Source organism: Anser anser, assembly GCF_964211835.1.
Source record: "Anser anser genome assembly, chromosome: Z".
NCBI lineage: Eukaryota > Metazoa > Chordata > Aves > Anseriformes > Anatidae > Anser > Anser anser.
The window spans coordinates 17,166,665-17,182,061 of NC_139723.1; the positions used below are offsets into that span (position 1 = coordinate 17,166,665).

The 15,397-nt window shown below is 49.7% G+C and overlaps 1 protein-coding gene across 4 annotated transcripts in view; it reads right to left on the reverse strand.

The window, feature by feature from the left end:
* TDRD7 (tudor domain containing 7) overlaps positions 1-15,397 on the reverse strand; it is a 45,581-nt gene that overhangs the window by 25,951 nt on the left and 4,233 nt on the right. For all 4 annotated transcript variants that reach the window (XM_083816203.1, XM_083816202.1, XM_083816205.1 and 1 more), the window contains exons 3-6: positions 9,971-10,112; positions 8,678-8,891; positions 3,406-3,491; positions 1,983-2,200 (exon numbers count right to left, since the gene is read on the reverse strand). In XM_083816203.1, the coding sequence (XP_083672329.1) occupies positions 1,983-2,200; positions 3,406-3,491; positions 8,678-8,891; positions 9,971-10,112 (660 nt within the window). The remainder of the gene's footprint in view (positions 1-1,982; positions 2,201-3,405; positions 3,492-8,677; positions 8,892-9,970; positions 10,113-15,397) is intronic.

Here is a 15,397-nt window from a genome sequence, read left to right on the forward strand (position 1 = left end):
CTAAGCTACTACTGATCAGTTGACATTCAGTAAGAATGTGTGTTGTCTATTTAAGATGCTGAGAGAAACACCAGGATTTTTTCCTGTTCTGAGGCTGGCAGACACACCCATTGTAACTATGAAAAGAGGCAGAAGTAATTCAGAAACTAGTGATGGAATCTTTATCAATGCTCAGAGAGGCTATGGAGTCTTATTCCCTGGAGATATTCAAAAGCTGCCTGGAACGAATCCTGGGTAATGTGTTCTAGCTGACCCTGTTTAAGCAGGAAGGCAGGACTAGATGATCTCCAGAAGTCCCTTTCGACATCAACCATCCTGTGATTCTGTGACTCTGCCCTATAGCATTTCAAAGGATTTACATCATCGTGCACACGCAGGATGCTTGTTTGAACCAGAAATAAACACTGTATAAGACATGCATGGTAGCCTTCATACAAGGCAGCCTGGGTTGCAGTTCAAACTTTTCCATGCCAGAGCCATGAGTATTCTTTACACAAGTCAATCAAGTGTCCGAGTCAGGACTCTACAGGCTCATTAACAGTCCTCTACAATAAGACTGACTGTGTCAAGGCAACTTGATAGCTCTGATTGCTGTGGTACTGAGCTTGCTGTGTTAGAGTATTTCCACAGATTTAATGACCACTTATTTACACTAAAATGAATGTATTTGTTTGCTAGAAAAAAAAAAAGAGAAAGACCCAACAGATAACAAGCAAATAGAAAGCAGATACAGATAGAAGATCCTGCATGAATGTTTGTCTAGAATACTAGCTAAGAAAAAGATAAGACTAAAATTTGCTGCATGAATTAAGCAACTAAGTCAGAACAGCCTGCTGTATGGGTAACATAGGAGCTGATCATCAACCATCAAAACAAATTGCCGCCATTTGCGTAAGTTACTTCTGTCTGTAATAAGATGTGACAAATGCATTTTATGTATGTGTTAGAACAACGTGCTAATAGCATGCAAATGCTGCTATTCCTGAAGAGCAAGCATTTATCACCAGTGAATCTTATTTAACGTTTATGATAAAACACTTAGCAATACGGAATGAAAGTCACTTCAAGCAGACAGGTTCTCACTACTTTAAAAACCTTCTGGTATCTTGGTTTGACAGATGTTGAAGTTCGCTGATACAACTGGCCTTTTAAAATAAAGCTAAGCAAAGCCTTGGTGCAAAGTAGCATTAAACCCTAAATGGAACGATCAGTGCAGAGAAGGGACAAAAGCACAGAGACTGAAGATCCTTGATCCAGTGGTGATGGCAACAAGGCAGACCTGTAAGCATAGGCTCAGCCTGATGCCAGTTCCTAATACAAAGGACGAAGATACCCCTGGTAAGCAGGAGATAACTGACATCAGTGGAGGGCAGGAAGGAGGAGAGCTGTAACCCCTTCCCTCAACATTATCACTTAACTTTCAACTAATTGCATCATAAGTCTAACTTACACAACAAAAATCATATAATCTTGATTTAAGATGCAGGAAATACCTGATAAAAAGTCCATAGGAAGATAAAAACTACAGATAGACCTAAGACTGTTCTTAAAGAATTTTCTGGTAGCTCAAAGATTTAGAAAGGGAAAAGAAGGCCCCGCAATGTGGAAAAGCAAAGGGGGAAAATAAAAAATGCAAAATGCAAAGGAGGAAAATAAAAAAACATTGCATGGTAGGGAAAGTGTCATTAGTTATTGTTTGGGTTGTCAGTGTTGTCAGTGTTATAGTTGGTGTCAAAGGTGGCAACTCAGCAACACTGAGCACTTGCACCAGGAGGCCACAAAGGCTGACCTTTCTTCTCCAAAACAATGCCAGACCAGTCAAGAATGACTTTTTGGATGTTGTTTCAAAGACATTTTTTTTTAAACACAACTGTCACATATCTTGAAAGAAATGCAAGGCTACCTAAAATAACATTTGGCAAATGAGCACTGAAATCTGAAGGGCACTGACATCTTCCACAAAAATGATATTCAATACTTACTGTGCAGACATGAGGCCAGTGCTCAAGCTGACTGAGCACTGCTGTGCTAAGCTCGTCCCAGTACATTTCCTGGTAAATCTGTGCCATCTTCGATACCCAAATACCATTCCTGTACTTGTTCAAGATCTCCTTAATGCGGTTTTGGACTTCATTAATATTAGGTGCAGAACGACCAGGGGCAGCAGTACGTGTTTCCACAATGGATGTATTTAAGTTGTCTGTTAAATAAAAATACAACCATGAAGTAAACAGTCTTATCAGCAGAGACAGATGTTCACTCACCTACTTAAAATTCAATATGGAAGCTGCCAGCAAAACACCAACTCTAAAATGCTGCACACTTGTACAACACACCTGTTTCGAGTTACTTTCTATTGTAAAGACCCATGGAAGCATCAGACATCTAGTAACTAATTGGCCTGAAGCTAATTTTTCAATCACCGTAGTTATTTTCTTAAGAAGGTGCTAAATGCTTTTTCAGGAAGGATCCTGGAAGATGACACAGAACCTTTACCCATACTGCTGCTGAGAGGCTGCACTGAGGCAGTATCCCAAGACAGACTGAAGATAGTTTATTTTTGAGTACAAACACAACAACAAAGATTCAGCAAAACATCAAATACTATTTTTCTAAAGTCAGAGATGTACAAAACAGACCAAAGATTCACCTTTTATTCTAATATATGTCATAAGCAAGAGTCTGAATCCAGCACCCAGTCCTTCTATGCTACTTCATGCAAGGAACCCCTCCAGCCGAGCTGGGAAATAGACAGCAGCTGTCTAGCTACTCTGGATGGTTTTCCTACACTGTGTGTAGGAGAAAGGCAGTCATTATCCCAGCTGGAGGTTCGCATCACTAGCTTGAGTGCTCCCTCATCTCTACCCCTTTTCTGCCTTGGAGGGGAGCATTAACTACGAGACTTGTAGCTTCACAAATCAGCTTGGCAGGTCCCAGGGAAAGCAACCATCGTTTGCCAAGCCTCACCACCACACAGCCACTGTGAATCAGGCAGGCAGAAGGACATCTTCTGGACAGCCAGGTTAGTGTGCTGGGATTTCTGTGGCTGTTTACTTCTGAAAGCCAAGATTTGACCCTCCTCTATTATATCCATACCCTGGCAGTGAAGTTAAGCATACTCCTCCAGTTTCCAAGCTACTCACTCATACTATGTGATTGGCTTTTACATTTACTACACAAAGATTTTCCTAGAAGACACAAACAAACAGGCAGACAAGCATGCACACGTTCCCTCAGCACCATGAAGTCAAAGTGAGGGGGTTCACTCACAGAACTTCATACCTTACCCATAACTGTCTTCATTCAAAAGAAGTACTGAAATGGATTATTTTTTTTTTTTTAAGACTATACCCAATCTAATCCCAGTAGCATGAAAAAAAAAACTCGCTTGACGGGCAAACTTACCATTTGAATCAACAGAAGACTTTCTGGACAAGTGAACTTGCAGCTCCTTTTGAAATCGTGGTGGGACAGTCAGTCTCTTCTCAGACCTAAAATTGAAAATAGAACTGCTTTAAATCATTCTCCTGGCTCTGAAGAGCATTCCATTTGCTCACAAGACCTATACATTAAATAATACGTAGTCCACAAACTTCTTGCTGGCCCTATGCACAAGAGCAAACTCACACTGTCCTAACATGGAAGACAGCTTGATTAGCAATAGCAAGGCTAATCAACATGTGGTTTCTAGTTTGCCTTACTACCTTGACCACTGGAAGGAACAAAACGCATGGTAAGACAACATTAGCAAAAGGAGAGCATCCAGGCCCAGCAACACAGATGGCAGTCTTAACATTTGACATGTTGAGCCTCCCTATTTGGTCTTTGTTTTGGCTGGTGTCTCAGTCTTGCTGCTGAACAGGACTGCACTCACCTTCTTGGTTGCCATGTCAATCTCCTGAAAGCATTAGGCTTCAGAAGTCAGCAGCACACCTAAAATACACTGGAACTCAAAGCCTTTTTGCGGATGCTGCCTCTACACTGTTAAACACATTCCTCTCTGGAGAGGTCTCCGACACAAAGGGTACAAACGGCATACTTCCAGGTGTTCTTCTGATCTCCCCCAGCAAGCAGCAGCTTTATACTGGGAACACATTCAGTGTAATAAGCTCCTGACTGCAGAGAGGTCACAACAGCATGGAGTATGCCACTTACACTGCAAGCAAGAAGGAGTAAGAGTTGGAGAAAAGAGCTCAAAGCCAGGACTAAGCCCTTCCCAAAGGCACATATGCAAGGAAGAATGGCAGTGGAGCAATCAGGGTGGCAAACGTACCAACGCAGCCCACCACACAAGCATGTCAAGTTGCTGTGAACCCCAGAAAGCTCCAAACCACAGCAACCACGGCACATGCACAGAGCTGGCTCTGCAGATGGTCTCTGCCCACCGGGCCAGTGAGGACACAGGTCAACTCTGGAGTCCAGGGATAGCTCTGGAGGAAACCACCAGCCACAGAAACACCAGTGGAGATTCTCCCAACTTCATCTGGGCTGTCTGAAGGTAGGACAAAACTGCTCCCAGCTACGTGTTGTAACTTTAACCAAAAACAGTACTTCTGTACCGGCACCAGTCCTACAACATTAGTAGTCACGACAGCTACTGTTCAGTGCTGTCATTTTCAAAAGCCAGAGAGAACAGAGCAGCAGTGCTGAGCAGCAGATTAACTACAAGCACATTTATGAAACACAAGTGGGATGAGACTTAGAAGTGCAAAGGTAAACGTCACCCACACCAAACCCAAACAGACATTCACACACAGCTCTTGTGGCATACACGAAGAGACTCTTCCATGCTCTGGACACATCACAGGGACACCTATCTCCTGGGCACAGCCCATGTACTCTGACAAAGTGGCAGCACAGTCTCTGCTTAGGTGCCTTGTGACTGGTCATGTAGACCCTAAGAGAAAGCCAGGATCCCTTTCTCCTGCAACCACCTCTCCATACATTTATTTACCAGTAAATAAATACGTAAATAAGTAAATAAATATGGAAATATGGACAACTCCAAACTGGGCAGTCACCTGAGAAAACAGTCCCCTCAAAAGGAACAGACTTAAATAAATAAATAACATCTCCCACCATTGCTAGTGCAGACAAGTGCAGATATTCTCCTCTCCAGCCATGCCCTCTGGAACACCCTGGAAAGTAGCCTGGAACAGAGGACAGATGCTTCCCTTGTGTTGAGATATACGACAAAGTTGGATTTGGGATCCTCTCAGTATTAAGACACTTCATCGAATATCTTCCTGTGTTTCATGCTGTGGTTCAATAGCTTCCCACGGAGCAGAGTGGTGCTAACACAAGTTTTGTGCCCAGCTACCACCAGTTTTGAGCCCTGCGATCAGACAAGGATCCTGTGATGTGCTACACTCTTACCTCCGCGAAGATGGGATGGAACAGAACTAGACAGTCACGGGGGTAACATACGTGCCACCAGCATGCAGACACGGACAACTCAACGGCCTGCAAGGCCTCATGCTCCCCAGCTGTTGGAAAGTGCTCCTAGCAAGAGGACTCCCAACCACAACAACAAAAGAGATCAGCAGCCAGGCTCTTCACAAATAAATGCTTGGCCAGCCATGCAGCCTTGCCACGTGCCCACGCACAGCCACAAAGCTGCACTTGCCTCAGCCCACAAGCCACAGCCCGCTCCTTCAGGAGAGGCATGCCTTTCCCTGCCTATCACCTTACCTTGCCGAGGCCCACGCCGTCAAACTCAGCACTGTCCAAAGGCCAGAGACCAATGCCAGGAGAGGGGCCAGGTGGCAGGCAACGGCAAACGCTGCCTGCTGGTCCAAGCACAGGGGTCACCAAGCATCTCCACCTGCCTTCATCTGTGCCACTGCTTTCCGACTTCAGTGACCCCAGTGGTTTGCTTTACAAGCAAAGTCTGTCTCTTGTGGGCTTGCAGGGCCACAGCAGCATGCTCAGGGCAACACGCTGGCATGAGCTTAGACTGCTAACTGACTGCTGATATAAAGGCAGCCTCTCCGACCCCTCAACAGCATCTGCAGGAAGGCCTGGGAGCACAGCAGCAAACAGCCTGCCGCAACTGCAGCTACCTTCAGCACCTCTCCCTCATCATCTGTGTGTGATAGAGTAGGGAGGAGAAACCGCTGGGTTCCCTTCACTCCAGGCCAAGCTGCAGCAAGTCCAGAAGCTATGGTCACAAAAATCTCCCAGCAAAACACCAGAGAGCACCGGAGAGGTGGCAGACTGACTTGGGAACCAGAAGAGAGCTTCCATCTGCTGCCTCGCTGCAGGGCTTGCAAGGTGCAGGGTGGAACACCGGGAGGGGTCAGCACTCAGTCTGCCCAGTGGAAAGACATCCTGCCACAGCCAACAGCACAGGTCTGCCATCGCAGGAGAGATGCTCCAAAGAGAGGGGGAAAACAAAAGACACGTAAGTGGAACCCTGAGAGCACAGACATGTTTTGCTGTCACTTCAGTCAGTGGAGGTGTGAGACAAGACTGGGCACGTGTCAGGAAACAAACCTAGAGAAACTGCACCAGGACAGCACCTCACCCCACACAAGGAAGTGGTGCCGCTCGGTCCGTGCCTGCTACCAAAGAGCCTGGTTAGAGCCAAGGGTTTCTGGGGATGCTGGTCACTCCTCTGCTCACTTGCAAACTGGTTGGAGGCCGGGACCTCCTGGCTCCAAGCAGCTTTTCCTCCTGCAATCCCCAAAGCCCACACAAGCAACCACAGCAGCTCTGGAGGCACGAACATCCCCAGCAGCAAGAACATCAGATGTGGATCTTGCCACCCCTGCTTCAAGCTGGAAAAATTAATCCATTTATGTGGGCCACAACACAGCCTTATGTTACAACAGCATGTGATCCTCTCCTCCATAAACACAACCTCTAGCAGGTCCCCAGGCTAAGAGGTCAGCACTTGGGCTCTTCACAACAGCCAAAGATGTCTTCTCCACAGCTACCTTGGCCAAAGCACATTTCCATTGCAGTTTCACCTCCTGAGCAGGGTAGGAACAGACACTAGAAATGAAAGGAGAACAAAAGACGTTCCCTGAAAGGAGCAGAGGGGGACCTGCAGAGAGGAACAAAAATGGAGCACAGTTTCAAAGTGTCAGAACAGGGATGTAATCTACCCAGTTCCACTTCAAGCACTGCAGAACTCTGAACTTCACAAAAATACTTCTAGCCTTCCAAAGATTCACCTGGGCAGAAGCGTAACAGATCTTTTTGCTCTGTCTGCCCCCCATGCCAATGGATCTCTGCCCTTCTGAGAAGCAAAGCTTCAAACAATGCGACTCTTCTGAACACACAAAAAAGGAAAGGCCTGTGTGCACCTGCTTCCATGTCTTTATAGCACAACAGGACACCTTGGCCCTTCTCTGTTCTGCTGCAGCAGCTCTCTCTGCAAATGTGGAGATAGCTGCTGATGTGTTTCTATTGCACCTCCATCTGGCTGGAACAGAAGCCGGTAAGAAGGGGGGCAGCTCTGCCAGCAGTACTGTGGGCAGGAGCTGTGGTGCAGACAGTCTGGCTGATCTTGACTGCTCCTGTTTCTGCCCGGTCCCCAGCCTCAGCCTCCTCACCTCTATCCTCCCTGGCCTCTGCCTCCAATCCTGCAGCTCCTCATGCAGGCACTCCCAGCTCCTCCCAAGTCCTCCACGCTCCTGCCACGCTCTCCTCTCCTCCTCCTCGGCTTTGCAACCTTTGCCTCCTGCTGCTCTCACCTCCTGCCTCGCAGCTCCCCCCAGATATGTCCCTGTCCCGGGACTCCAGACATGTCTGATGGAGCTGCTCTCCCACCTCCTTCCCTGCCCAACTGACTCCTGCTTTTCCGCCCAGTGGCAGCGGCGCAGTGGGGAAACTTCCCCAAAACCACCACCAGCAGAGACCACTTCTGGCCAGGTCCTTCCGCACACCGGAGGCTCGCGATGCAGCGCCATCACCTCCACCAAGAAGCTGCGCTCAGGCACCAAAGCCGGGGCCGCTGCTGCTCTCACGAGGGGCGGGAGCGCAACCCCACCGTGCCGCCGGCGCCCCAGCCTCTGACGCACGCGGCGCCCACACGAGCTGACGGAGCAGAGCGCTCCTGCTCTCGCACGGGGCCTGCCCCAAAGAGCAGGCACCACGGCAGGATTAGGCCGTCGCTCTGCCCCGTGCTGCTCACGGCCACGCCAGCCGGACTGCTGACCGGCCCCAGGGCCTGCGGGGGATTACCGGCACAATTGGCTAAGGCAGACCCGGCGCGGCCACAATGGGAACAGCAAACGCTGCCCTGCACCGTCAGCTGGCGGCCCGGCCAGCAGCAAGCACCACACAAAGAGAAACGATGGCCCAGCACCTCCGTAAGCTGCCTGCGTTGCGGATGCTCACGCACGAGAGACGCAGCCGGCGGGGAGTGCCAGCCCAGCTGAACGGCACCTCCGGCTCACGGGGCAGGGCAGCTGCTGCCTGCACGCTCACCCCACAGGCACAGAGTGCCAGCGCTGCTGCAGCTCACCGAGGCAAGGGGAGCTGCTTTCAGAAAGGCCACTCAGGTCACCTTTCGCCCTCCCCAGCACCTACCCACATGCCAACATCACTTGCTCAAAGGCCTCTAGCCCGGATTCCCACGTCGCAAAGTACACTCGGGACGTGGCAGCATCCAAGGATCCACCACGCTTCGCTGCATCTCTCTCGCACACACACGCACACACACACTGACCTGTTGACCACAGTGACGTGCCTCTGCATCGGGATCTCTCTGGATGGTCCACCCCCAGTGGCTGGAGGCAAGGCAGACCGGGCACTCTCCATGGTGGGCTTCACCACGCCACACGCCACACCTCTGCCTCTCGGCACGCGAGGAACCGGCTTCTTGCCGCCTTCTTCTGGCATGCTCAAAGACCGGGGCTGTCGCAGAGTTCCTTTGGGCTTTCCTGAAGAGTTTGCAGATGTAGCTGTGAGTAGCGCCCTCCTCCGCCCAACCCGAACAGGCCTCGTGTACAGCAGGTAACCCCCTCCCAGGAGCCCCTGCTTCTCCAGAAGATCTTTATGAATGATGCTGATGGCTAAAACCACGACCTCCTTAGGGGTGCCCCTCACCAACCAAAAGCAGTGGCAGCTTCCACAAGCACAGCATCCGCAGCCTTTCTTCACCTCCCCAAGCACCTCCTGACAGCACTCCTGCTTCCTACTCCACGTTTCAAGAGCCCTGACAGCAGGGAACCAGCAACTGGCAGCCAGCTAAAGCAAGCTGTGTCCCCACTTAGAAGCCGCAGCCTGACACATCTTTGGAGGCACCACAGCACCAGGGCCCCTCTGACCCTCTTCCTGCATCTCCAAACCACTCACTCCCACCTAGGGAATTCCTCTAGTCCCAAGGAACAAGCTCAAAAGCCCCCTGTAAAACGCTGACAGAGGAAACACATGGGTCCAGGCGGGATTATTATCCCTCTGAGCACCTGGGCAGCACTCCCAGCCTAGCACCCACAGCACGGTGAGGGGAGAACAGCTGCAGCAGTGCATGCAGACCGGCACAGTGGAGCAACGAGCAGGTCCTGGACATCAGCCGTGTAGGGGCACCAGGGCACTCACAACAGCAGCAGGAGCTGCAGAGACAGCCACAGCTGAACCTGTGTGGGCCTCTCCTCACTAAGGCAGCACAGCTCCCAGCCAAGGGCCTAGCCCATCCTCTAATATCAAGCTCTCACCACCACCCCACTCACCCACATCTCCCACAAAAGCTTGACCAGCTGAAAATGAAACCAAGCGACTTTCCAGAGCGTTTTTTCAAGAATATCCAAATCTTGTGCATGTTGGAGAAGGCGTTCCTCACAGACCTTGGCTTGCAAGCACAGACACCCTCTGTTGGCACCACTCCCCACTACCTGGAACCTTCCAGTGAGACCATGCAATTCATGGCTTTCAGTGATGCACCTCAGGGAAAAGACTTTTGCTTCAGCAGCTGCCCAACCCTTTGGCAAAGGCAGGCCTTTCACAGCTGCCTGGGGCTTACCTACAAGCGCGACTGGAGACGTGTTCTTCAGCCTCATCTGGCAGTTCACTTGCCGACCCGTCTTCTTCTTGGAACTCCTCTGCCGGGCTACCAGTTGAGCAATCTGCACGGTCTCGGGACAAGCAACAGCATGGCAAGTCATCTGTGTGGAACAGGAAGGGGATGGGGGTGGAAACAGTCACCGAGGCCCAAGCTCATCCGCAGGCAGCAAAAGGGCTTACAGCAATTCTGTATTTGCTGGCTCAGAGGCCAGCAGACACCTTGACAAAGGACTCAGCAGCAGACACAGGAGACGGCCTCCCTCTGCTGCCACAGCGCATCTCAGAGACCAACAGAGCAGGCAGCTAAACCCACCCAAGGCTCTCCATCCCTTCCCTCCTTAGGTTGGGCCCTACCTGGGAAGAGCCCAGTTTCCCACTTGCATCCTACAGACCCACGATATCATTTTACAGCGCTCCTCTGCCCTTTCTCCATCCCCAACCGAGTCAACAGACTCCCAAGGGACTCCTCACGCCTACGCAGGTGAAATGGTACACATACACGCCTAGCAAGTCAGCACAGGAGCAAGGAAGGAGAGGTTCAGGGACGTGGCAGACACCCCTCAAATTCAGCAAACAGCAGCTCCAGAAAGGAACTTTGCTGACAACAGGGAAGGCAACAACCAAAAGAGACAGCCCTAGTACAAAGTCAAAATTCGAGGGAGTGCTAAGCAGCAACAGCTCCCTCTACAGCTCAACTGCTCTCCTTGGTCTCCCTGGCTGACCCCAAGAGCCCAGGGGAACACGGGCAAGGGAGGACAACGGCACCAGCAAGGCAGCACTCGACCTCCCAGCAGCGCACTCCAGCCCACCCTTCCCCTCCTCCTCCTCCACTGCACACACCTGCATCACCACACAGGCAGCGGAGGGAGGTCCTGTCCTTCGAGGGACAGCTCTTCCCACCAGAGGAGCTGCTGCTTAGAAATGATACCACATAGTCACCATAGTCACCACCTGTACAAGAAGCACAGCGGGGGTGTCAGAGCTTGGGCTGGCAGCATCTCAATACACAGCCTCACCAGTGCAGTGGTGAAACGCAAGGAATCAGAGAGTTGAGGATCAAAGAGATCTCTACAGACCACCTCAATAACCATCCCTGCTCAAAGCAGCATGCAGTACAGCTGATTACTTCAGATATTGTCCAGCTGGGGCTGGAATATCTCTAAGAGCAGAGACTTTTCACCCACTCCGGACTGCTTGCTCTAGGGCTTGACCACCCTCACTGTAAAAAAAGGTTTTTCTTCGTTCAGATGAAATTACTTGTACTACGCTTCACACCCCTTGCCTGTTCACTGAATACCACTGGGAACTGGAGATGCAACCCGGCTCCATCTTCCACACCCTCACCAACAGCTATCGATACACACGGGTAGGATCCTACTCAGCTATCTTAGCCCTCCAACACGTAAGAGGCATTCCAGTCCCTTCAGCATCTTTGAGTCCATTCACTGGACTTGTTCCAGTATGCCCACGCCTCTCCTGCTCTGCGGGACACAGGACCTCAGATGTGGTCTGTGTAGAGAGGAACGACCACCTCCATCAACGTGCTGGCAATGATCTAACACATCCCAGTACACTGTCGGCCTCCTCTGCTGCAAGAGCACGTTGCTGCTCGTGGTGAACTCAGTGTCCAGCAGGATCTTCTCTGCAAGTTGCCTTCCAGCTGGTCAGCCCCAAGACCGCAGTGGTGCACGTAGTTATTCTTTCCCAGCTGCAGGACTTGCCATTTCCCTGTGCTGAACTTCAGTGTGTTCCCGTTGTCCCGTTCTCCACTTGTTGTGGTCCCTCTGGATGGCAACACATCCATCTGCTCTCCGCTCATCAGTCATCTGGAGACTTCCTAGGGGGTACTCTATTCCTTCATCTAGGTCGTTCATGAGTACGTTAAACAGCATTGCCACGCTAAGAACCTGCAGAGCAGGTCACCTCCTTATGGAAGGACACCAGGTTACCCAGGTAAGACTTCCCTTCATAAATCCATACCGACTACACTCACGTGTCTTCTTGTCTTGCACGTGTCTGGAAGAGGCTTCTGGGATTAGTTACTCTGTCACCTGCCCAGGGAGCAAGGTCAGCTCAACCAACCTGTGATTCCTCACATCCTCCTTTCCATCCTTCCTGAAGAGAAGGGCAATACTTGGTCTCTCCCAGTCCTCAGGAACCTCTCACAAACCACTGTGACCTTTAAAACACGATCTGGAACGGCCTCACAACAGCCAGCTCTCTAAGCACACGTGTGCATTGTGTCAGACCCACAGACTTGTGCACGCCCATTTTGCTTAGGTGGTCTCTAACATAATTTTTCTCCACTGAGGCTTGCCCTGGACTTTCCCACTGGCCTCTGGAGCCTTGGGGTGGCTGATGGCCCGTCTTACCAGCGAAAACCAAGGCAAAGAAAGCAGTCAATGCCTTAGACTCCTCCATGTCCTTTAAGACCAGGTCCACATTCCAAATCCTCCAGTCATCCTTTTCCCTGATATGTGCCTGTAGAAACATTTCATCTTGTTCTGCATGTCCTCCACCAGATACAGCTCCATATTGGCTGCAACTTTTTTAACTGTATCCCTGCATGGGCAGTATCTCTATACTCCTTCCAACTCAAACAATTCTGTCCCTGACTCTTAGTTTCCCTTTAAGGGCAGAGTTAGGTCTAGAGCTCCCTGCTGACTCATGCACGGCTCCTGCAAGGTTTGTTCGATACCCTGTCTGTCACGATGAACTGCTGTTGGTCCAATGGGTGCATGAGACACAGCGTATCGGAGTTCCAGGTGGCTCCAGAAGGCCAGCAGGGTGTCACTGAAGTGCCCTTTCAAAGCAGTTAATTCTCTGCAGTGTTTCCTAAGAGTGCTGTCACAGCAGCACTCAGGTAGCCCACAACATGCTTCTTTCTGCCTGGGATTCTAGAAAGCTTTCTCCAGCCATCGCCTAGGTTTTTTTCTTTTTTTGTTTTTGTTTTTTTGCTCCTCCAGTTCCAGCTCTCCATTTTAATCCTTAGCCAATACTATTTGAGAGCAAGAGGTTTCCAGTACTGCTGTACTACGCAATATTTCTAAACTGAAAGTGAAAGATGAAACTGGACTCCAGCATGCAATGTACACCTCCCTTACAACAAGCATTAAGAGACTGCCTGATGAACCGGTGGTGTGTACATTACAGCTGGTCTGTGTGGTTTTCTGTTAAGCCTTCAAGCATTTTAAGTCTGCAAGTCATCAGCTCCTACCCGTTTTATCACTTTACAATGACTGCAGGAACACAGCTTTATTATGAGATCACTCTGTAATGCTATGCTAGAGAGTGGCTTTTCTTAACAATTCAACCCAATGCCTTTACAACAGAAAGAACAAATCATGTCCGTAAAGAATAGGTATGGCCATTGTAATCCATGGGCTCCCTGGGGAGCACGTGAAAGAACCTGCAAAACTAAGCAGCTCGTCAGATCCCTTCACAGAGACATGTTCAGAAGAGTGCAACAGGACCCTCGTGTTGGAATCTTATTTGCTCTGGGTGGAATAACTTGTCTCCTTTGCATACACAGGAAGGACGCCTGTTAGACGGAAGCACTCACTTGTCTTTAAAGCATCTCAGAAGCAGCCTGTTCCCTTTGAATTTGGTCACACTTCACTACCGCTTTTAAAAGACTCACTCAAATAAGAGAAGAACTTGGTCATCCAGTGGACGGTACCAGAGTGAGTCTTGCCTCACCTTTGTGGAAAGGTGAACCTGAAATCCTCAGCGGTTCACCCTTTCAGAGATGTCTGTGCAACGATCTGTACCCTGTGGTGTGAGCACCGATGTCATAAGGCTATGGTGAAATGCAACACAGCAAAGCGTTGTAGCTGATTTGCTGCAGCCGCCTTCTATTTTTTCTGCTGTTCCCCTATTCTCTTCTGTTGCCTGGACCAGCTATTTCAAAGACTTTCTACAGAAGGTTACTCTGAGAACTGGCAGTGCTTTTCGAGCTGTTCTGAAGGCGATGGCATTCTGTCTTGGTTTTCATACTGTTGAAGTGGTCAATAATGAATGCAGCCTTTTTTATCCCCTCATCTGCATGTTTGAATAGATATCTCTCAAGTCACTCCTCCTGGCTCCTACTTTCTCCATAACTCCTTTTTATGGGTTAGTTTAATCAAGAGCTGTTTGTTTGTCCATGTAGGACTTCTGACACCTTTGCTTATTTTTCCTGCTTGTTGTAATGGACCATTCTTGAGATTAGAACAGATCCTTGAAAATCAGCTGGACCACTTTTCTCCCTAGGACTGTATCCCATGGGATTCTTCCAAAGAGACTCCTGAACAAGTCAAAGTCAGTTCTCCTGAAGTTCTTCATTGTGATACTGCCATTTGCTTTTTTCCCCTCCTTTCAAGATCGTGAACCCTACCACCTCGTGGTTGCTGTAGCCTCTGTGAGGACAAGGAACTGCTAAAATGAGGCTTCTTGCAGGTGCTTCAAGGTGTTGCCTACTTCATCTACTACTTCTTCTGGGGCCAGCTGTCAGCTACCACAACAGGTCTCTGTAACCCCAATGAGATCACTGCCCTGCTAATGTGTGCAGACCTGAAATTGCTCCTGTGCATGCCCCCCACGCTGTCTGCAGGAGTGTACAGGCACCTGGGAGAGGTGCTCAGTTGTGCTCATTTCCAAAAAAAGGGTGAGACTCCTCCTCACAATCCTAACAGGCATTTCCTTGTTCACGAGGATGCACTCAGGATGGACAACTGTCAGCCCTGAATCATTGATTACAGTGTCCCTTCTGTTTCATTCACCTCACACGTTTTTCTTGTGGCTTTGTCCTCTGTTGCCTCACATGACTGCTGGTCATCCTCACCCTCCCTCCATCACTCCTGGTTAAAAAAGGTATACAACCAAAAGAGTGTCACCTGAGGGCAAAGAATCCTCCCCCTTCTGCCTCTCCTCACTCTTCACAAAAGACACTCAAAACAAGGCAGTTCCCAGCCCCTGCTAGTACACAACCACACCTGTTACCCTCCGCCCAGTGTCTGCCCAGGTTGCATTCTGAATAGCAGACACAGGAGAGTCATAAAGCAACAACACGGGCTCAGTCTTCATGAGCAATTTCTGCCTCCCAGGTTTTCAGAGTGCTTCCTTTTAGTTGCTTCAGTCATGTAGAGCATTAACAGCACACCAAAACCAAAGTGATCCCTACTGAACTACCTCAAGAGCCCTGTTTAGTTTCTTCCTCTTTTTCTACCTCGTAAAGCTACATTTCAATCTCTCCTCACAGCTGCCTCAGGGAAGGCACCGCCTCTAGCATTACCCAAGTGTCCACAGGGCTCTCAGCATACGTTGCATTACAGGATAAGCAAGGCTCTCAAGGGAAAGGGAGGATAACAGATTACACCCTGCAAGGCCCAAGTTAGAAACAGATGGC